General features: G+C 37.1%; 3 protein-coding genes across 9 annotated transcripts; 1 reads left to right on the forward strand and 2 right to left on the reverse strand.

Moving 5' to 3' along the window:
• Positions 1 to 328: 328 nt before the first annotated feature.
• LOC132200851 (protein diaphanous) lies at positions 329 to 7,165 on the reverse strand. Of its 2 annotated transcripts, none has more exons than XM_059626601.1 (18): positions 6,747 to 7,165; positions 4,942 to 5,133; positions 4,712 to 4,816; positions 4,455 to 4,648; positions 4,220 to 4,395; positions 4,037 to 4,167; positions 3,500 to 3,977; positions 3,072 to 3,434; positions 2,860 to 2,990; positions 2,633 to 2,806; positions 2,347 to 2,580; positions 2,208 to 2,294; positions 2,003 to 2,155; positions 1,697 to 1,951; positions 1,445 to 1,609; positions 1,156 to 1,390; positions 1,018 to 1,096; positions 329 to 871 (listed from the first exon to the last, which is right to left on the reverse strand). In XM_059626601.1, exons 1-18 carry the CDS (start codon positions 6,777 to 6,779, stop codon positions 853 to 855), a joined length of 3,204 nt encoding a protein of 1,067 aa, XP_059482584.1. In that variant the 5' UTR covers positions 6,780 to 7,165; the 3' UTR covers positions 329 to 852. The 2 variants fall into 2 exon arrangements, with proteins under 2 accessions (XP_059482584.1, XP_059482585.1); XM_059626602.1 differs by lacking the exon at positions 6,747 to 7,165 and adding an exon at positions 5,204 to 5,346.
• A 325-nt stretch (positions 7,166 to 7,490) lies between these two features.
• Positions 7,491 to 9,413, reverse strand: LOC132202002 (GTP-binding nuclear protein Ran). Of its 3 annotated transcripts, none has more exons than XM_059628600.1 (4): positions 9,334 to 9,413; positions 8,456 to 8,706; positions 8,216 to 8,404; positions 7,491 to 8,035 (listed from the first exon to the last, which is right to left on the reverse strand). In XM_059628600.1, the coding sequence occupies exons 2-4, from the start codon at positions 8,696 to 8,698 to the stop codon at positions 7,820 to 7,822; spliced, it is 648 nt and encodes a 215-aa protein (XP_059484583.1). In that variant the 5' UTR covers positions 8,699 to 8,706; positions 9,334 to 9,413; the 3' UTR covers positions 7,491 to 7,819. The 3 variants fall into 3 exon arrangements, with proteins under 3 accessions (XP_059484583.1, XP_059484586.1, XP_059484585.1); XM_059628603.1 differs by lacking the exon at positions 9,334 to 9,413 and adding an exon at positions 9,125 to 9,143; XM_059628602.1 differs by lacking the exon at positions 9,334 to 9,413 and adding an exon at positions 9,010 to 9,127.
• A 168-nt stretch (positions 9,414 to 9,581) lies between these two features.
• Positions 9,582 to 15,810, forward strand: LOC132202001 (syntaxin-1A). Of its 4 annotated transcripts, XM_059628597.1 has the most exons (10): positions 9,582 to 9,792; positions 11,107 to 11,187; positions 11,632 to 11,731; positions 11,793 to 11,867; positions 11,923 to 12,105; positions 12,159 to 12,232; positions 12,288 to 12,425; positions 12,841 to 12,951; positions 15,380 to 15,471; positions 15,634 to 15,810. In XM_059628597.1, the coding sequence occupies exons 1-9, from the start codon at positions 9,760 to 9,762 to the stop codon at positions 15,458 to 15,460; spliced, it is 876 nt and encodes a 291-aa protein (XP_059484580.1). In that variant the 5' UTR covers positions 9,582 to 9,759; the 3' UTR covers positions 15,461 to 15,471; positions 15,634 to 15,810. The 4 variants fall into 4 exon arrangements, with proteins under 4 accessions (XP_059484580.1, XP_059484581.1, XP_059484582.1 ...); XM_059628598.1 differs by lacking the exons at positions 15,380 to 15,471; positions 15,634 to 15,810 and adding an exon at positions 14,345 to 15,192; XM_059628599.1 differs by lacking the exons at positions 12,841 to 12,951; positions 15,380 to 15,471; positions 15,634 to 15,810 and adding exons at positions 13,399 to 13,509; positions 14,345 to 15,192.
• Positions 15,811 to 20,057: the final 4,247 nt, after the last annotated feature.

Raw genomic sequence — 20,057 nt, forward strand, 5'->3', positions numbered from 1 at the left:
CGCGTTATATTGCACCTGTTCAATGCCATTTACGAAGGCTGCCGCGGGCGTGAATCAAACCTGCCAAACGAACGAGCATCGCTGTGTCGGTGATCGGGATGCGCGCGCCTCAAACTCGATTTCCCGTTTTCCCGCAGTTTCCAATGGGTGCAACTCCAGCCCGCTTTACTTTATTGGTTGATACTGGACAAGGGCAAATAATTTCTTGAATGTACAGAAAAAGTCAAAAGAGGGTGATATTTAGTAAAAAATTATTTTTCTTTTCATTCACCTCCAACCCTTCATGCTTTTATAGTTTTATTTTAATGGATAATTGGTAAAATTGAAAGAGACAAATATCTTTCTTAAATCTTTCATTATTTGACGAGGTTTTATTTCAGCTTTAGAAAAATAGCTATGATTACAGACCTTAACCATAAATGATGTTGTATTGATAATACACAATTACTTTAGTTCAGGCAAAGTACGCTCTATTTATAAATTTGTATCAGCTTGACAATTGCCCTGCATATTATAAAAATACAAAATACAGTTCCCTAGTCGTCTCAGACAATAACATCACGGCCGCAATCCTTAGGAATACCTATTATGATGCCCATTATTATTATTATTATTTCAAAAAGCTTGAGCTTCAAGCTTTGTATAAAATAGATGGTACTATAAAAATTTCAGGCGTAAGCGGTAATTTGCACATTATATAAATCATATCAATATAAATAGTTGACGTTGATTGGCTCAGCGCCACTACAATATCTGCGTGAAAAGTTAACTTATAAAAAGTGAGGCACTGAACTTTGATGTTTGGAATTTTCGAAGTACGTATTCTTCATTTGGTGAATAATTATTGAGATGCTATGCAGCCAAGAGTTCTCTGCAATTATAAATTGGGTTTCGTTAGAATCATCAGCGCTTCACGTGTTTTTTGCTATATTATAAATAACTTAGGAAAACGCAAAAGGAAGTATTTCAATTTCAACTAAAAAATAAGGCAAGCAAGAAAATGGCTTTTGCACTCACCCCAGCTCTCGCCCTGTAAGTGCGTTTGTGGCCAGCCCTGTTCTCGACCTACTTCTGCTTAGTTGCGCCCGTCTCTCGGCTTAAAAGTTAAATCAAGCTTAGCACAAACTAAACTCTCAAATGTGGCTATTAACATACCACCAGCAGCCCTTGGGGCTCTTTTTCGCCGTTGCTCTCGAGTAAATGCAGATCCAGTCTGCAAAGCCTCTAATAACGAGTCCATCACGCCCTCTTCAGCCCCGTTCATGTCCACCAGAGCTCTCTTGTGGGCCATTCGCTCTGCCCTTTCTCGTTCTTGCTTGTCTCTAGCCTGCCGGGCTCTTTCTGCCTTTTCCTCAGTTTCACGAACTTTTACATTTTCCTTGTGTGCAGCCTAATAAATTTTTGTTTGAATTTTAAAATTTTTGAATGATTAATCATTGCTTACCAAGAAGGAATCCTTGAAGGATTTTATGTCCGTGTAGAATTCTTCAAAAGTGTACTTCGCCACATCAAATGCGTAAAACTCCGACAACTCCTTGTAGAGGCTAGTCATATTCTTAAACATGTTAGTCAGAAGATCGCACTGCTGTCTTGCTTCCTTAGCAAATTCCTGTTCTTGGAGTTAAGGAAAAACAAAAAAATACGTGGAAAATAAGACAATTCAGATTAGTAGAATATTTCTATTGTGAAAGGATACGCTCATAACATCATAGAATTTATCATCAGCGTTTTGAGGCACTTTAGAATTGGTCAAATCAGTCTCCAAATTTCTTATGGATGTGTCCATGGTCCTTAGTGTCTTGCCAATTGTATCGACGGAAACTCTTGCTGCCCTGTCGATATGGGCCAATTCTTCTGACAAAGCCAACAGATCAGGGAACTTTTTCTCTACAGTCTCTGCTAGGTAGTGCATCAGGGTGCTTTTGTTTTCAATGTCCTTTGTGCTTGAAAGCTGCGATTATATGGACTTCATTTGCCGCTCAAGAATAAAAATAAAAATCACCTTTGGTAGGAAACTAATTTCAAATCCAAAGGCAGCTTCATTTCTTGACCCACTGTTCATGTAGTTCCCCATGAGTAGGATGAGTTCGAGAATGCGTGCAAACCTCTGACTGGTTTTAATCTCTTCACAAGCTGCAGTCCCGGCCACAATGTCCTAATTTATAGATTAAAATAAATTCATCAGAGCATAATTTTTTTATAATTACTGGTTTCACATCTTGAACCATTTCGCTCTGGTGCAACCTAAAGCTCATGGATTTCAACCGTGGAAGAAGCCTCTTGATTTCTGAGATCTAAATAAATTAGACATTAAAAAGGAGGAAACAGAGCCTAAATTTATCTTACAGTAACTGCAAACTGTTCAGCCTCTGTGAGTTCGTTGTACTGTGATTTGAATTCTTGCAACTTCTTGAGCTGATCAGGAGGTGGCAGGTACGAAATGAGTTGCTGAAGAACTGAATCAGGCAATGACTCGATATCACACCGCAAAATGCAGCGCTTGACATCCTCATAAGACAAGTGCTTCAATGACCCTCCTAGTAAAATTGAAAGATTCTGGGCTGCTTTTCCGTCTAGTACCTGCAATTTGCACACTTAATTGCAATTCTTAAGTAAGTAACACTGCACATACTTTTAAGTCCTTTATTTTTTTGTTAGGCTGCTTCTCTATGTTATCATCACTCTTTTTAGAAATAGGTTTAGAAGAAAATTTCTGCGCCAATCCCTCCAGAATATCTGGCGAGGCAAGCTTTTCCTCTCTGACTTGGATCCAAAATGCTTTTTCTGACATCTTTTGAGGTACAATCTAAAAGTGCAAAAATGACATATGTTTTTATCTAGAAAAAATGTGCAACTTACAGCTTTCCAGTTCGCTCTCTTCAAGGGCCCGCCAACATCCCATTTGCGCTTTGGTTTCAACCCATACGGCAGAACGTCAGGCGCTCTCGGGGGTCCCATCGCCATTCCTGGTGGAGGTGGTGGACCCATACCTTAAAAAATAAAATTGTTTATACAAACTTCTCAATGGTAAAAAAATATTGAGAGGGCAAGCTTCAGTCATTATTTGTTACCTGGGGGTGGTGGAGGCATTGGAGGCCCTCCCATTCCTGGCATAGGCGGAGGTCTAGGGCCCATACCAGGCATTGGGGGTGGTGGAGGTCCCATCATGCCAGGAGGTGGAGGAGGCATTCCAGGCATAAGAGGAGGTGGCGGAGGCCCACCAGGGTTAGCAATCATGCCTGGAATTGGGGGTGGAGGAGGCCCTGACAATTTTCCCACTCCTGACGTTGGAATGACACCAGTGCTAATCATTTCCTTCAATTTCTGTTCTGCAACCTGGAGTCGAGCTTCAGCTTCTTGCTTCAGAGCCAGGGCTTCTTCAAGTTTGGCATTCAGGGCCTCTTTTGCCCTTTCGTCTTCAGCCTTGGATTTTTCTGAAATTTATATAAGACGTTATTTAAGTAAAGTATGATAATAAAAAAAATATCCAATGATTTACCTACTAAACCTTCTATCAAGGGCTCTACGTCAATTTGAAATCGCTTGGTTGCCGAAAAGTCAGGATCACAACCACTTTTGTGGAGAACAATTTGTGTCACACATTCTTCAATCAGCTTGAAGTAAGCCGGTCGAATCATTGGGTCATCTCTGATAAATAAAAGGTGCTGGAGAATAGACAAGAAGTATGGCTCTGCCGGTGTGTCCGACGTCAAGTTCTTGACAAATTCAAAGCATTCGTTAGAATCTTCCATGTCAAGTCTTAGGTGGTCAAATTTCTGAAGCAACTCATCATAGTCCTCTTCTTTGTGGTCCATAAAAATCTTCATTTGCAGAGCTAGTTCATCGCCAGCATCACGTTGTAAAGGAACCAGCAACTCCCCAAGGCCAGCCCTCATCATTTCATTTCTGAGGTGAACTCGGAAGTCCAAATCCATGGCAGAGGTGACAAGGGCGTTAATAAGGGTCATACAACCAATCTAACACAGTAATTTATCAAAATAAGAAATTTGTTCAAACAGCAAGTTAATTATATTACCCTCAGTTGCTCGTTGCTTTTTAAAATCAGCCCTCGAACGATAGGTGTAAATCTATCCCGGTCTTCTCCGTCCACAGCCGACGTGATAGCTTCCAATGCCTTATCATGGCCGTCCGGCAGAAGGCACACCGCTAAAATGTTCAATTTTATATAAAAAATTTAAGCTGATTTATTTTGCGTTACCGGCCATTATTTTGCATGCCTCTAGCATTGCAGTTTGTCGAAGTGGGTTTAATGCAATAGCCACTTGTTTCAACGCTTCTTTGTGGCCGAGAATCTGTTTTAGACCAAATGTGTTGTTCATGATGGCCTTTAAACACCTGAGACACTCGTACTGCACTCTCTCCATTTTCCCTTCTCTAAAAAAATATTTCTTTTGGTAAAAAGAAAAACTGCAAAATTTATTTATATACACAACCTTGTATTGCACGTTTTGAGTTGATTTAGAAGCGCCTTTAGGCCATTATTGCCAAATTCCTGAACAAAGTTTAATGTCTTGTTGGTGAGCGCGATTCGCAAGCTCTGCACACAGCTGTGGAGTTTTGCTACACTCAGATCGGGATGCTGCAGGTATTCAATGTAGTCGCTTGCAGAGTGGAATTTTTCATCACTCTAAAATAAAAATGAAAAATCAATAAACGAATTTATTCACAAACAGGCAAATTGAAGAACCACCTTTAACGTTGTCCCTTTGTATTGCATCTTAAGCATTTGCCTTTTGTTCATCATGGGCTGGTTTCGAAGAGGCTGTTTTTTCTCCTCTGTGAGATTGAGGTTGTCCTGAAAAGTATTTTAAGCGTGTGGTTAGCTTTAATAATAAAGCATGCTATAACTTTTGATGGTATTATAATGGCAAGGTAATTTAAATAATGCAATATGTAATTATATCAAAAATAAATAATTACCAGCATCTTCTCAAAATGATCATTGACCCCATCATCATCTAGGTGCTCAATCATGAACTCCTGCTCCTCGATCTCTGTGAAATCCGACTCGGATTGAGGTCTTGGCAGACCTGCGTTGGGCCCCCCGTGTCCGCCTGCATAGTTGCTGCTCCGGACGGTGCCTTTCTTGGATCCTTTGAACAGGGTGTCCAGCTGGAACCAAACGTTTTGAGCCATTAATTCAGAGCACGAGACTAACAATAAGGATATAATCTAATCAGACCATGGTTCGGAATTAGAATGATTGAAACTAGAATTGGACTCGACGAAGTGAGGAATTGTGAAAGACAAACATCTAAAATCACTTAAGCCGCGCGAAAGATTCCCTAGGTCAACGGCGCTTTTTTTAGACGGGTGACGTCATTCTCCACAGTCCCTCCATGGCACACGTGTTAATTGTGAAGGTGATGTAATCTACTGTGAAGAGACGGTGTGGTATGGTCGGTGCGAGGGCAGCGCATGGAGTGTCAAATGTAAATTATTGGCAGTCATACAAAGATTAGGCGCGCTTTTATTGCAGCGAATGCCACAGCATAACTTTCTTTTTCGTGCACGTAAAGCGCCGAACAAGATAATAAGAACTCACTTTGGTTAATTGTTTACTTCTTTGAGCAGAACAAAGAGTTTATTTGTCACAACAGAAATGAGGACATAAGAAATCCATGTTAATAAAAACAGATATTTTTTATTCAAAATTGATAAATTATTAATTGATTTTTAATTTGAAACGCTTTTAGCAATAATTAAAACTGCATTTATTTTAATAGAGATGAAACAAGAAGATAAAGTCATGATTATGTATGCTTGATGAAAAAATAGACTGTTAAACTATCAGATGGTCGTTAGGTTGATAGTTCAGATTGGAGCCTAAGTATGACTCATTTTAAAAGGGAAACTTCAAGAGAAAAGTGATTGCCAATTATTGCGCTTTTGATGCCAATTAAATATTTTTTACCAGCGTTGTTGAAAAAATAACACAATAGTAGCTAAATAATCAGTTTCGCGTGTTTATGTTAAAAATAAAACATCTCAATTAATTGTCTAATTAACTATTTTAGATTTTTTTACAATTTTCAAGGACCGTGATACTTCTTAATAAAATTAAAATGCATTTTGCACGCTTGGGTGCCATCAAATTGCGCGACTTCTTTATTTTTTCTATTACGCATAGTTTGATTTTTTTTTTATTATTGTGTTTTAAATAAAATCTAGGTCTTTTAATGTGGAAAGATGGTTAAAATAGTGAATATAAACACTGAGAAGAGCAATCAGTAATTATTGAAGCAAGATTGTTTGAGGCGGAACGGCGACGATCTTGATAAATGTGAAATGAACATGATTCATGCCAAAATAGGAACAATTAAAAGATAAAAAAATATTATTAAAAAATATTATAATGCTTCATGAACACGTATATAGGTAGGAAAATATTTTTTACTTCATTGTTCTTCCTGTCTAGGGCTCTTGTTAACCCTTACACATTGTAAAAATTACTAGCAAAATCCCAAAGGCTGCACCTGTTTCCCAACAAGTTCCTGTTATGAACAGGAACGGAAACGCTCTCCTTAATAATATTCTAATGAAGTGATAGTTTGATTGAAAATTCCACAGTCTCTGACTGCCCAAATAATTAAATCAGTTATTTAAATTGAGAATGCACTGATCTCAGGTTTGTGGAGGGTAAACATAATACGACTAAAAGGAATGCCAAAAGCCAAAACTTCGAAAGTTTGTAGTATGCGTAGTAAAAGAAATGTGAGACTTACAAATCCGGACTTGGTTTTATCAGCTCTCGACATGTTTCTGCTCCTCGAAGCGTTTCGACTTTGGCTACATCACTGAGCTGAAGTCATCTGCGTGGAAATTCGAGGAATTGGCCACAGAACAGAACGCAATTGAGTTCGATTAACTTCAAATTAATTGAAGATCGCCGACTATCATCTATTGGCAGTGACGAAACAGGTGGTTTTCTTGATTCGACTTCGCAGTTTTCGGAGACGCTTTCTTCTTCTTCTTTTCTCAATCTCTTCTTGAAGGACAATGCGATGCTCCAGAACGATTGTACGGCCAAATAAAATCAATCGGAACGAAAAAGTTGAAAAATTGATGCACTTATTTACGTTTGGTTAACACCCATTATTTCAATAATTCTGCTGGTGCTGGAGCAGCCTGGCAGTTGCAAGGAGGCTTGCCAAGGAAGTCGTAGAAGTACAATGTTTTGACGCAAGGTGGCGCTTTCAATCAAAATTTCACAAATTAATAATAAAGCATATAAAGGTATGTTCCAAGTATGTTCCTGCCCATTGGTTTATTATATATAATATCCTTTTAAATCAATGATCCAGCCTTCCAAGAGCTTTATGATTGCTCCAGCAGTGCATGTTGTACGCAAACGCGTTTAATAAAAGAATTATTATTATTGTATTTTTAGATTTAAGAGGAAGTTAAAATCTGTAACCACTAAAATACCATCAAAATGGCTATTTAAATAATGAAGTAAAACAAAATGCTACCTTTGTGAAAAATATGCTTTTATTTCCCCAACCTAAGTTTCATGAACTATCCAAAGGGCACAAAATAATTAGCTGGATACATGCATGATTAGGGAAATAAGTCAAAGCAACCAAATGGCAGTACAAATATGCAATTAAATATAAAACTGGATTTTATTTAACACTTTGCAGAATTCGCTCGCACTTTTATTTCCATTTATTCTTTTGAGAATTTTTTTGAGGTTAAAAATTTTGGAACCAATTTTTAGCAAAAATTGAATATTCCAAACATTGCAGCAAACTTAAAACGGAGAAAAAGTTTCTTCACGAGTTTGTCGACGGCAGCTTTACAAGTCTTCATCATCCTCGGGCAGGGCTGTTTCTTGAGCCTCTTTGAGATCTTTCTCGATCTGCTGCTGCCAGGTGGGGTCCATGACAACCTCAGGGGGCAGAAGAGCAGGCATCGCCACAAACTCTAAGTTGGGGTCTCCAATCAGCTTGCGAGCCAACCACAAAAATGGTTTCTCAAAGTTGTAGTTACTCTTAGCACTGATGTCATAGTACTGCAACGGAAGATTAATTTTTTTAAGTGGAATATTAATGAAAGGAAAATGGACCCACAAAATAATTTATTTTGTCAGATTAGAGGGACAGTTATTAGCATCACACATTTCAGACATGCAAAACTGGTTTCTCATCATGGATTTCTGGTGGGGTCTTTTTTAGTCATTATTCAAAATTACCTGAAGGTTCTTCTTGCGATGGAAGACAATGCTCTTAGCCTTGACCTTTCTGTCCTTGATGTCTACTTTGTTGCCGCACAAAACAATGGGAATGTTCTCGCAGACCCTGACCAAATCTCTGTGCCAGTTAGGGACATTCTTGTATGTGACGCGAGATGTGACATCAAACATAATTATGGCGCATTGTCCCTGGAAGAACATAATTTAATTTCACAAAATTTAACCTTTTCAATGATTTACCTGTATGTAGTATCCGTCTCGCAATCCACCAAACTTTTCCTGTCCAGCAGTGTCCCACACGTTGAACCGGATAGCGCCTCGGTTTGTGTGGAAAACAAGAGGGTGCACCTCAACGCCAAGGGTAGCAACATACTTTTTCTCGAATTCACCAGTCAAGTGGCGTTTTACGAATGTTGTCTTTCCAGTGCCTCCGTCACCAACGAGGACGCACTTGAAAGTGGGCATTTCTGCGTCGGTACTCATCTTTGGTACTAGAAACAAAGAATGCAAATATCATTCAAGGTCTTCTATAAATCAATGCCGTCCTCATCATTATAATATGTGGCCTTAAATTATGTACGTAAATAATAAAACCTGTCATTAGTGCAGAGAATTACGATATGATTCAAATTTTATTTGCATCCGAGCTTGTTTATCAGTCAATTTATTTCTACGAGTAGATAACAAAAAATATATTTGAGTGAAGAAAAAAAGAACAAGCCGTTGAATATGGCGCGGTTTTGACGTAAGAGGGCCCATGTCAGGGTCAAGAATTTTTGTAGAATTGCACTTACTCGGCTATTAATATCTTTGTTTCTTCCAAATCCATTAAATAACTAATTTCATGTTGCAAAATAAGCTTTTAAGTAAATTTGGAGACATTCGCGCAAGGAAAAATTCGGCAGTTACGTTTTGAATCGCTGAACAGGCGCCTTATTCAGCGTCTCACAGGAAACTCGAAGCTTCGAGCCGGTACGAAGGCTCGAAATCCTGATTAGATGGCGCCCGATTCCGGAATTAAACAGCGATTACCAAAGAGAATGTCGTGGAAAACAGATTGTGAAAATTAAAAGGCAAACTAGGCAGCGATGACTTAAAATTTGAGAGATTTTACTCACTTGAAAATTTCCTCGTTACGGTCTACAATGGCGTTCGGTAAGGTCTGGGCGGGGCTTCAAAAGCTAATCGGCAACAGAAAATTATTTATGTATCAAATTATTTTACCAGAAACAAAATATAGATTTGAAATGGCTATTAAAATTAAATTTATGAATTTTAGGAAAATAATTTAAGGTTCATAACGCAATTTGAGAGTTTTAGTTTAGTTTGAGCTACTGCCTTTTACGGCATTGGCAGTGACGTCACAGTCGGAGTGCAAAGACCGAGCAGCGCCACTGCAGAACAGCGAATCGTGGGGATATCGATTTTTAGGATTGTGGTGTCTTGGTTCCCTAGTTTTAGTGAATTTTGATGGTTAATTTTGTGAATGAAATTCTTATGTAAGTCAAGACGATAAGGAAGCACCTGTTTAAAACGGCCGAAAGATGACGAAGGATAGGTTAGCAGCGTTGAAAGCGGTAAATGACACTTATTACATGTTGCAGGGGGGCGGATAATTCAGTGGTGGTGCTCTTTTTCTCCCCATTTTATTTGACATTATCTCCTTGTGGGCTCCACCCGAGGCATTCAAACAACCAACATACGGCTGGAAAATCGGTCACCGTGCTTATTTGGCTGAAATTCGGCGCCGAACCGGTCAATTTCGCATTTTCGAAAAGTGGGCGGAACAAGGAACTGGGTCCAGGCACCGTACCAAAGGAAGGAAAATCAATTACGCTAGACGGCTCCTCCACTTGCATCTTATTAAAAGTTCACGTAGAGGAGCCGCTGTTATTTGTTTTCCAATTACGTGAGTTTTATCTCGAGACTGCTGGTGAACAAGTGTCTCCGTAGCGAGGGCGCATTCATTCGTACCTGTTTAGGCCCATAAACAACCCCTGAGCCAGCATGATTTATGCAGTCATTTAACATGCCAAACTCCACACACGGTCCCCACGCAAAGTGAATATTCCAAAATCTGTGCATGTCAATCGGTGCTATTTAAATCAAGCCATTTCTTTTTCAAGTCTGCCGTGATATCTTACTTGGAAATGAAGCATTGATCGAAAAATTCTACTCGTGACTCTCTATGAAAAAGATCCTAAAAATATAATTGCATGCACTGGAAAAAAATTAATAATGGTTATATTATTATCTTTTTATTCACGCTTATAGAATTAATTTGGAAAATGAATAATTTTACAGTCGGTTAATAAATTAATTAAATAGAATTTTGCCATATTTCTATATACAATAATTTTTAGATGAATACTTTTCTTTGAGTGATGAAACCGTTATTTTTCTAAGAGGATGAATAATATTTGCCAATTATTATGGCTATGTCATGTTTTCATTGGTTTCAAGTTGACTGTCCTTGAGATTCGTGAACGGAATAATTTATTATTTGATCAACACTCTTGGCCGTGAATCTTTTCTAAACTGATTACGCCAATTCTCAAGAGCCAGTCAAGCCAGCCCTACGCGGTAGTCTGCTGTGCTAATATTTTTTTAAGAAGTAAATTTAACATATCTTGCCATACCCAAGCTAACACGCAAGAAAAAAAAATAAATTAAATTGGGTGGTGCCTTCTGCACCAATAAAAAAGGGCACAGGCCGACAAGACTTTGTCTTGGCCAGACCCTAAAAAAAACCAAACCTGAATTTATTTAGATTGTTTAGTTTATTTTTTAACCAGGTAACAGATTTTGATAAAAAGCCACACAAATTCGTCAAAATCTTATATTTCCAAATTCTTGCGTTCAGTTTCTCATGATAAAAAATTTGATTGCAGGCTCAAAGCGACGATGATGACGTCGGGCCTGACGATGTTGCAGTCAACGTCGATGGCTTTATGGATGAATTTTTTGCCGAGGTAAGAGAAATTTTCGAGTGTCCTCCCCGGCAGCAGGGTACTTATCAAGTGCAATATTATATTCTGTGCTGACACCCCTCAGTAATCCTCATAAAATTCCATTTCAAAAGATCAGCAGTAGCGATTATTTTTTTTTTACTTTAATCTGCAAGCATGACGTACCTTTTAGCTAGTTGAATTAACAACAAGTTAAACATAAGTAATTTAATAAATAAAATAGTTATTTTACACTATTGGGTGCGGTTTACACACAATTAATTAGCAATAAACAAACCGAAAAGAAGCGGATTAACATTTTTAATTAACTAATATAATAATAATAATCATAAAAATTATTGTTCTTTGGCCGTACTTGCATGGGACCAGTGCCCATTACAAGTTTATAAGCTGTTTCCTGTCTGTATTCCCAGAAATTTATTTGAAGAAACCACAATTTTTTCTCAGGTTGAAGACATACGAGAAATGATAGATCGGATCGAGTCTAATGTGGAAGAGATCAAGAAAAAACACAGCGCTATCCTATCAGCGCCACAGACTGATGAGAGTAAGTTATTTGCTCAATTTATCTTTTCCGGCATTTTTAACTTAATCTCCCCAATGTGCAGAGGTGAAGCAAGAACTGGATGATCTGATGGCAGACATCAAGAAATCTGCGAATAAAGTTCGCGCCAAATTGAAGGGTTATTTTTGTTATAAATATACTGACGCCTTAAAATTAAATTCATTTTACCACAGTGATAGAGAACAATATTGAGCAAGAAGAGCATGTAAACAAGTCTTCAGCGGACTTGCGAATACGCAAAACTCAACAAGCCACACTCTCCAGAAAATTCATTGAGGTCATGACAGAGTACAACCGAACTCAAACTGACTACAATCAGAAACTCAAAGACAGATTACAACGACAGCTAGAAATTAGTGAGTCAAAAAGTTTTTACTGATTCAAAATTACTCAACTTATACATTTTTAGCTGGCAAAAAGACAACAAATGAAGAGCTTGATGAAATGTTAGAGTCCGGAAATTCTGCTGTCTTTACAGAGGGGGTAAATTTATCTGAAAAATCCCTTTAATTATTTTAATTCATTATGATTTTTTCAGATCATTATGGAAACTCAGCAGGCCAAACAGACTTTGGCGGATATTCAGGCGCGGCACGCTGATATTATCAAGCTGGAAAATTCCATCAGAGAGTTGCACGACATGTTCATGGACATGGCGATGTTGGTTGAGAGCCAGGTAAGAACAGTTCATTTTATAAACCATCATCTGTCTGGCAATCAAAAGATGAAAATTTTAAGAATTAAAAAGCGTCGCGATCAAGTAATTAAAAACATGGTACTCGAAGAATGGCGAGAGGTTTTTTTCAAGGATTGCATGAACTTTTAATTGACTCTTTAAGGTTGATTTAGGGCGTGGTTCATTTCCTGCTATTTGTTTAATAATCTTTATTGAGGGCAAATGTTCTTTGTCCGTTTTATACATTTCTGCTCGGTGTCTTGTAAAAGAGTGACTCTTTATACCAAGTTGTGATACAATTTTCCCTTTGAAGAGTGGAATTAAAGAAAAGTCAAACTGCCTGATATTGCATGATGATATAATGAATTGGGGTGTGTGGTAGCACTAACAATTGGTGGTTGCTTTTCTCTAACAGGGTGAGATGATTGATCGCATTGAGTACCATGTTGAACACGCTGTTGACTATGTTCAAACTGCCACACAAGACACCAAGAAAGCTCTAAAATACCAAAGTAAAGCCAGACGGGTAAGTTCGCAGCAAAGTTTTTACTCACGATTCTCGTCTCTGTTCTTTCCCCCTTCCAATTATTTATTCTCCTTTTCCAATTGGACCTTTCAACAATTAACATTAAATGTTGATTAATGTGACTAAAACCAATGTCACTCACTCATTTATGGTTGGTTGGTGCGTGGATGTGGGTGTGTGTTTATTTTATATCCCTTTGTTTTTATTTCTCTGGTTTGCCATGTTCATTACATAAAAACATAACTCAAAAATGTTACACTTTATGGATCTGTGATATATCTTCAATGGCGCTGGTGGTGTTATTACTTCTTGCCTGCTTTGTATTTCTATGACTGTATTACTACTACCACTTCTCTATTACTGCAATGGCTTGCTTCCTAACCTGGTCCAATTGAAAACAAAAAAAACCCTTCTCCCTACGGCCATCTGGACGAGCCCCCAATCTAGGGTGGTCTCATTGATAACATCCAACACCACGTTGAGTCTGCTGAAGAACCCATCAAGAAAGGCAGACTGCAACTTGAAGAGGCACAGACTTTAAAAACCAAATCGAGAAAGGTAATCAAATGTAGACCTAAGCCGCTAACCCTCGCAAAACACAAAAGCCAATCTTTAAATCATTGCATTGATGCAAACACCATCGACTTTTTTGAGCGCGCCTTTGGCTCTTTCACATTTTACAGCAATGCATACAGCAATTGAAAAACAAATAATCTAAAAATGACAGACCAAGTTGCAAGCCATTCTAGATTGCGTGAAAATATATCTCTGTAATTGACTGGATTGCATGTATATCATAGCTGATGTTGACGTTTCATTACTTTTTAAAGACTATTATTATTATATGTTCAAAATTCGCTCCAACACTCTTCCATGCTGTAAAATATAACTCAGGCCCTAGATGTATGTGTTCTCTATTGAGAGAAGAAGACATTTTTTAGAGGAAAACAAGCTTGTCGTTGTTGAATAAATTATTGTTTTAAATTAAAAACAAACAGATATACTACCAGATAGCCTGGTCTGTAAATTTAAAAGCTCTTTATTCCTACGGTGAAAGGATTCTTCGATTCTGGAAATTTTTACTTACTCATGAGAAATGTTTGAATTAATTACTGTTTAAAAAAAGGCCGTTTATTTTATGCTAAAATAGTTATTTCAGTGAGGACTAGCTTGTTTTGCTATTTACATCTTCCTTTTCTCAGAGGCTCTAAAACTATCAAATATTAAACTTGAGCTCCAAATCTCACAGCTATTCAAAACTTCAATAATGCATGTTTGGATTTTTCTCTGCAGTGAAATAAGCTGTTTTTAAAGAGAGAAAAAAAATCAGTGGCGTGCACAATTTTGTACTAACTCGTCTTTTGATTACAATTAGAGTTATTTTATTTTTCAGAAAAAGATACTCATCATTATCTGCCTATCGGTACTGCTCATCATTTTGATTATCGTTCTTAGTCAGTGAGTGCACTGGTTTTGAAGCCGCGCGATTTAGAGAGAAAAAAAAATATCGATGCCAAAATGATATTTAGTGCTGTGGAGAACTGTCATGGACTCGATTATTACATAAACCATCAGTGCTGCGCCCCAGACTGCTTCCTTGGCTGCCATCGGTCGCGATCTGTTCTGTATGACATTTGTGCGGTCTTTGTTGATATTTATTTAAGTGACAGTGCTTTAAAAGGTCGGCGAGAATTTGATGAAGAGAAATTTAATTGGTCGGTATGATGATGTTGCGGGCATGGGTTTTTTTATGCAGCAATAACGAGAAATAGCTTAAAACAGCCGCTTTACCTTTAATTATTACATTTATCGTTCCAATTCAATTTTAGCTCTGTGAAGCTAGCAAGTAATGTTCATTAATCTAGTCTAGGAATGAGAATCTCTGTTTATTAATATACGTCTACCTACTGACGTCATGTCCCACGTTGGATAGTTTTTGGACAATTCATGTTATTACATACGAGTGCATTTTGAAACCGAATCTCTTGTTGAGCGGCGTTAATTATTTAATATTAAATATTACATCAAACTCTGCTGCCAAATGATCCATAAAGGTAACCTCGTTGCCGTGTTATATTTTTTCGTTCAAAATCTGCATTATAGTGTGCCTATGTATTCTACATTCTTTTAAAATTATTTTCGTCTAAATTATCTTTTTTTTTTTTGCTTTCTCATTTTATTATTTGCTACATATTTATTTATTTGAAATCCATTAAAAAAAAACATAATTTTTCGAAGAAACTTTATTTAGCATTTTATTTTTATTTGGCCTTTTTGTTCCTTTCATTGTAAATTTTTTTTCGGAATGACTGGATGCACAAAAATTCAACCTTCAATACCGTCCCTATTGTAGAGTAGTCAAATGATAATTTTCTTAAATGGCAATTCTCTCTGACATACTTGTACCCATTTTCATGCGCATCTGTAGAAGAAAATTATGATTCTCATCTGTTTGACCGTCTTGGGTCTCGTACTTGCATCAACTGTTGCCAGCTACTTTGGTTTCTGAAGAGAAACTTCGTAAGTGTCAAAAGTACTAATAAATCTTTCTATGGGAAACCAAAAGATTCATCTTTGAATGAAAGTAACGTTTGGGTGCATGATTTCTAAATAACAACTGAACTTTCAAAGCTATACATTTTTTGGGTTTTTATTCTAACTGTTATTTCTTTCTTTTTTCAGTGTTGCTCGTGAATACTTCTTACCCGTGTTCTTAAATTTGTGGTTCACTTATACCAAAGATTCCTGTGCATTGATTTCCCTGTGGGTCAGAATTCTCGTGAGCAAATTTTCTGAATTAATCTGTACGAAGCGCTCTTGCATGCGTCCTCTGTTACGATCTAACGCCGAGTGCAGATCTGACTCTTTTGGAACTATGTTCTTCTCTGTAGCCTTGAAACACCACCTGTAAATTAGTTGTATAGCTAATATAGCTAACCAATTATTTTTCAATCGTTTCTCGGCAAGAGAGACCGATTACAAAAGAAAATAGGCCCGTATTTCCAGCAGCAGCATATCAACAGAATAATTTCCCAACGGAGAAAAAGAAATTAGAACATGATTTCATGATACATTTTTAAGTAGGCAATTAACTCGCAGCAGTCCATGCTCTAGCAGGATAAAAAGCAAAACATAAAGCGTTTAGCAAACGACGATGCAAAACCTACAAATTGAAGTCGCTCTCCTCTTGCTATTAGGAAAATACTAAGCAGTAACGATCCGCGAGTTGACGCTAAATATCTAGTAATCATGTAGTTCGGGAATAAAGAAATTGCTCTTGTTGTCTTTATTCCCAAATGATTCCCACACCTATAGAATGCTTCAATATGAGAATGTCAATTTTATGCTTTTGAAAATGATCAAAAGAGTTTAAGAAGGTACGGTCCTTTGTAAATTATAAATTATTAGTAATAACTATGATAAAGCAACATTGTAAAGAGAAAATGCTTGCGAAGTTGTTGACGATTATTATTATATTTTGTTGCATCATAAAATGGGCAAGGGATTGAAAGACATTTGTGCGCGGAATGTCGTGTTCCACTCGGAATTGGAAAGGAAAAAATACGCCACGAAACGGAAAATTGATTAATATATTCAAACATATAGGGGACTCGGAAATGAAAATTTGCAGTAGCAATAACTATAGCGTTAAAGTACATTACAAAAATACATAATTAAACATAATAATGCATAACGATTACAAAAAGTATTGTATTCATACAAAAAGCGTTTGTTTATTATTCTTGTGATATAGATGTAGTGTCATTGTTTTTATGTCTCCTATAATAACGAGAACAGTAACGTGTATGTCTATATAATAAATGTGCAATTCAAACACAATAATGTTAAAATTAAATTGCAAAAAGCTTCTCGGGATGAGCTGACGTGAAATATTGGCAACTCGGTTTATCGAAATAGAAATAATATACTCATTTTTTGCATCAAAAAGCAAAAATTTTTGATAATTTGTGTGTGGCTTATCTCTGTGTAGGGTGTACGAAGTTTTCAAAAACTAGCTCAAGCACTAAATTTTGAAATCTTGTAAGGTAATATACAAGAATTCGCGTAGACAAACCGTTGCGACGAGATAAGTCCCCTTTAACCCCCCCTAACATTATTTACATTCAGTCCAACATGTCGTCGACACACTCAAGATTTTCCCATCGCTCCGCGGTAATTTAAAACTTATAAAAAAGCAGCAATATTTGTACCCTAAAATTAAAAAAGGAAGCGTATTGAATAATTATAAAACAATACAAAAATTTCAAATTATATTTTCAGTACGTTTTTGTAAAGCGTGTTCTTTATTTAGACGAGCAGGAGTTCTAGTTGGTTGCTAACTCATCAATTTGTATTGACGATCGCGTCACAAGAAAACTTTTCTATGTGCAAACTTACAAAAAGCTCTACGAAAAGCCTAACTATGTGAAAGCATCACATTGACGCAGAGCCGTTTACAAAATCGACGGCACGTGCGCCCCCGTAGGCCTAAAAAAATTAAAGCCCAACAAGCTTTTCTATAGCTAGCGCCGACTTATAGTAAAGTGTCAAAGAAACGTTGCGAAAAGCAAAAGAGGTGGAACTGAGGAAATACGAAGCGAATATATAACGCCCTCACTTTTGTTTCCACGTTTTTTATTATTGCTAATATTCATGATTGTTAAGAAAACATTAGTTACTTCACCAACATGCGACAGAGCGTTATTTTTATATTGAAGCCTGAAGTAAGACAGACTTCATAAACGCACCCTCTCACCTTTCTTGGCGGAAAACGGATAAATTCATTTCACATTAAAAACTTTTGCGGATGATGTAGAGTAAAAAAATGTTTGCTGCAAACGCTACTTCATAGCCCAATTAGTAAGAGAACTCGGAAACCTAAAATTATAAAAAGGAGTTGCGCATGGAGAAATATTTTCCTAAACGTTAAAAAATTACACGTCAAATTAGTGAAACAAATAAGTGAGTTCAGTGAGATGAAGTTAAAGAGGAAAGCTTAGATTCGATATTGTTGTATGCGTAATTTAAATCGGCAAAATCCACGCGTAGTAAAAATCTAAATCGGTTTATCGCTTGTACATAAGTGCTGAAAATTAGCAGGTATTTTAAAAGATAACTAAACACACTGTACACTTCTGGGAATACCTTTGCGTTGAAGTAAAGTTCATGAGTATGAAGAGAAATGGCAATATCTTTAAGAGAAATTCGGAATTATGTGAAAAATTAAATTGATTGCTTGAGGAAAGGAAATTTTCAAATAAAAATGCTCCCATAATCTTTAAACATTTGACAAAAAAAAATGTATTACGTGCCTGTTCAAGAAGATACGAGAAAGATAACGTCTAATTTCCTACTTCGCAAATCGATCACCTGACCTAATGTTTGTGTTGTGTCTTGGTTTAGGGAGTAGTTTCGTCAGTGTATGTTCGTCTGTCTCACCCCATCGCTGCATTGAGCAATTAGTTTTAGTGTAAAGTTGCCATTTTACTGCATAATACACCAAATAATTAGGATTACGAGGTGCTAACTTTACATTTTGACGCGAACAAATGAAATATAAAATTAACAAAGACAGGAAAAATGAAGTAACGCAGTAGCCACAAAATGGAAATGTGTGCCCAGTTCAAAAAACCAAAATGGTCTTCAAGACTTAATATAATCCCCACGAGAACAGTTCTTACTTTCATTCCTCGGAATTAAAATCCAAACACTAAGGAGGCTAGAACCGACGTAATTATCATTTGACTTAAACCAATCACTCCCGAGATTTGTTTGTTACGAGACCTGCGTGTTTTTTGAGCGGCCAATTTCTGTGTATCTCATCGAGACGACCGAGTGATTATGGGAGAAGATGCGTTCTGTATGATATGATTGTGATAATGTCTTAGTTGATCCACACGTTTATGTGTCATTCTCAGCTGCACAAATGACCGCGCGTCATTATTTGCCTGTTGCATTGATTAATTATATATATAATGTAAAACGCGGAACGAAAAAGGAAACCGGCGCCGTTTGTTAAATTCTATTCGCACGTTGAATTCTTGCAGGAATATAAATATATAAAAAGCGCGGAGAGTCAAAACCCGGCAATATTTGTACACAAGTGAGAACCCGCTTCGAGTCGACAGTGGCACTAAAATGCTTTTGCAAACTATACAGAAACGTCTGCTGCTCTTGAGATGATCTATTAAAAAATTGCTTGGTCAAACTAATAATCTTGATGTCGTGCGAATGCTAACGAATTATGTCAATGAAACTCCTTTTGGAAGTGCGAGCGCGGAAACATTTTGCATTTTCATCCCCACAGCCAGATAAAACGCTAATCACTCCAAACGACAAACACAACACACACACATAACTTAACCACGTTAAGAGATTCAAAAGAGCTGATCATGCCAAAAAAAATGTATCGTAGATTCGCCATTAGAGAATGTTTGTGCGTTCGACGGTCTTTTGAGACCCAAAAATCTCTTTCTCTCTCTTGTACTATATAATTAAAAATAGTCGATTATCGATTGCGAGTAGAGAGCGCTGCTACTGTATTTATCAGACCTCATCTCCGCCTTGTTATATGCCGTTTTTTTCAGTATGTATTTTATTAACCATGTACATATACTTCGTTCGCGAGAGTCGTGCTCTCACACACTTTAATAGTTTACTTGTTACGTGTTTGGAAAATTATTTTTTACTTGTTCTCTTCGTCTGTGTACGCAATCTCCCCTCAGAATGTCACGCAGCATTTAATGAATCATAAGGAAGCCTCACTCGTGTGTTGTGATCTCTCTTTAACCTCTGTGTGTCTCATTAAAATTACATTCAAAAATTATAACATAGCATAGTTATATTTGATTAATACTACTAATAATAAAGTGGATTCATCTCTGTTAATAAATAATTAAACAATAAATTAATTCTGAAAATAGTACTCCCACTGTGTTTTATGTGCGTGTTCTTTTTTCTGTGCTAACAATGGATGAGAAATTTTTCGCTGATTTGGTTCTTCCTCTTTGCAATAAATCCACTGCTGCAGTCAAAGCCAAGCGCCTCTGGCGCGAACGCTTGCTAATGGATTTTTGTGGCTCGTTTTTATTTTTTGCGGTTTTCTG

Source organism: Neocloeon triangulifer, unplaced genomic scaffold (genome assembly GCF_031216515.1).
Source record: "Neocloeon triangulifer isolate White Clay Creek 2 clone unplaced genomic scaffold, ASM3121651v1 ptg000014l, whole genome shotgun sequence".
NCBI lineage: Eukaryota > Metazoa > Arthropoda > Insecta > Ephemeroptera > Baetidae > Neocloeon > Neocloeon triangulifer.

Coding starts and splice junctions, on each gene's coding strand:
- LOC132200851 (XM_059626601.1), bottom strand. CDS start 6,779: ATGTCGAGAGCTGATAAAACCAAGTCCGGATTT. Junction 2,156..2,207: donor TGGTTCAAGATGTGAAACCA/GTAATTATAAAA, acceptor TCTATAAATTAG/GACATTGTGGCCGGGACTGC. Junction 1,610..1,696: donor AATTCTATGATGTTATGAGC/GTATCCTTTCAC, acceptor CTCCAAGAACAG/GAATTTGCTAAGGAAGCAAG.
- LOC132202002 (XM_059628600.1), bottom strand. CDS start 8,698: ATGAGTACCGACGCAGAAATGCCCACTTTCAAGTGCGTCCTCGTTGGT. Junction 8,405..8,455: donor GAGACGGATACTACATACAG/GTAAATCATTGA, acceptor ATGTTCTTCCAG/GGACAATGCGCCATAATTAT. Junction 8,036..8,215: donor ATCGCAAGAAGAACCTTCAG/GTAATTTTGAAT, acceptor CTTCCGTTGCAG/TACTATGACATCAGTGCTAA.
- LOC132202001 (XM_059628596.1), top strand. CDS start 9,760: ATGACGAAGGATAGGTTAGCAGCGTTGAAAGCG. Junction 12,106..12,158: donor ACAACGACAGCTAGAAATTA/GTGAGTCAAAAA, acceptor ATACATTTTTAG/CTGGCAAAAAGACAACAAAT. Junction 12,233..12,287: donor CTGCTGTCTTTACAGAGGGG/GTAAATTTATCT, acceptor TGATTTTTTCAG/ATCATTATGGAAACTCAGCA.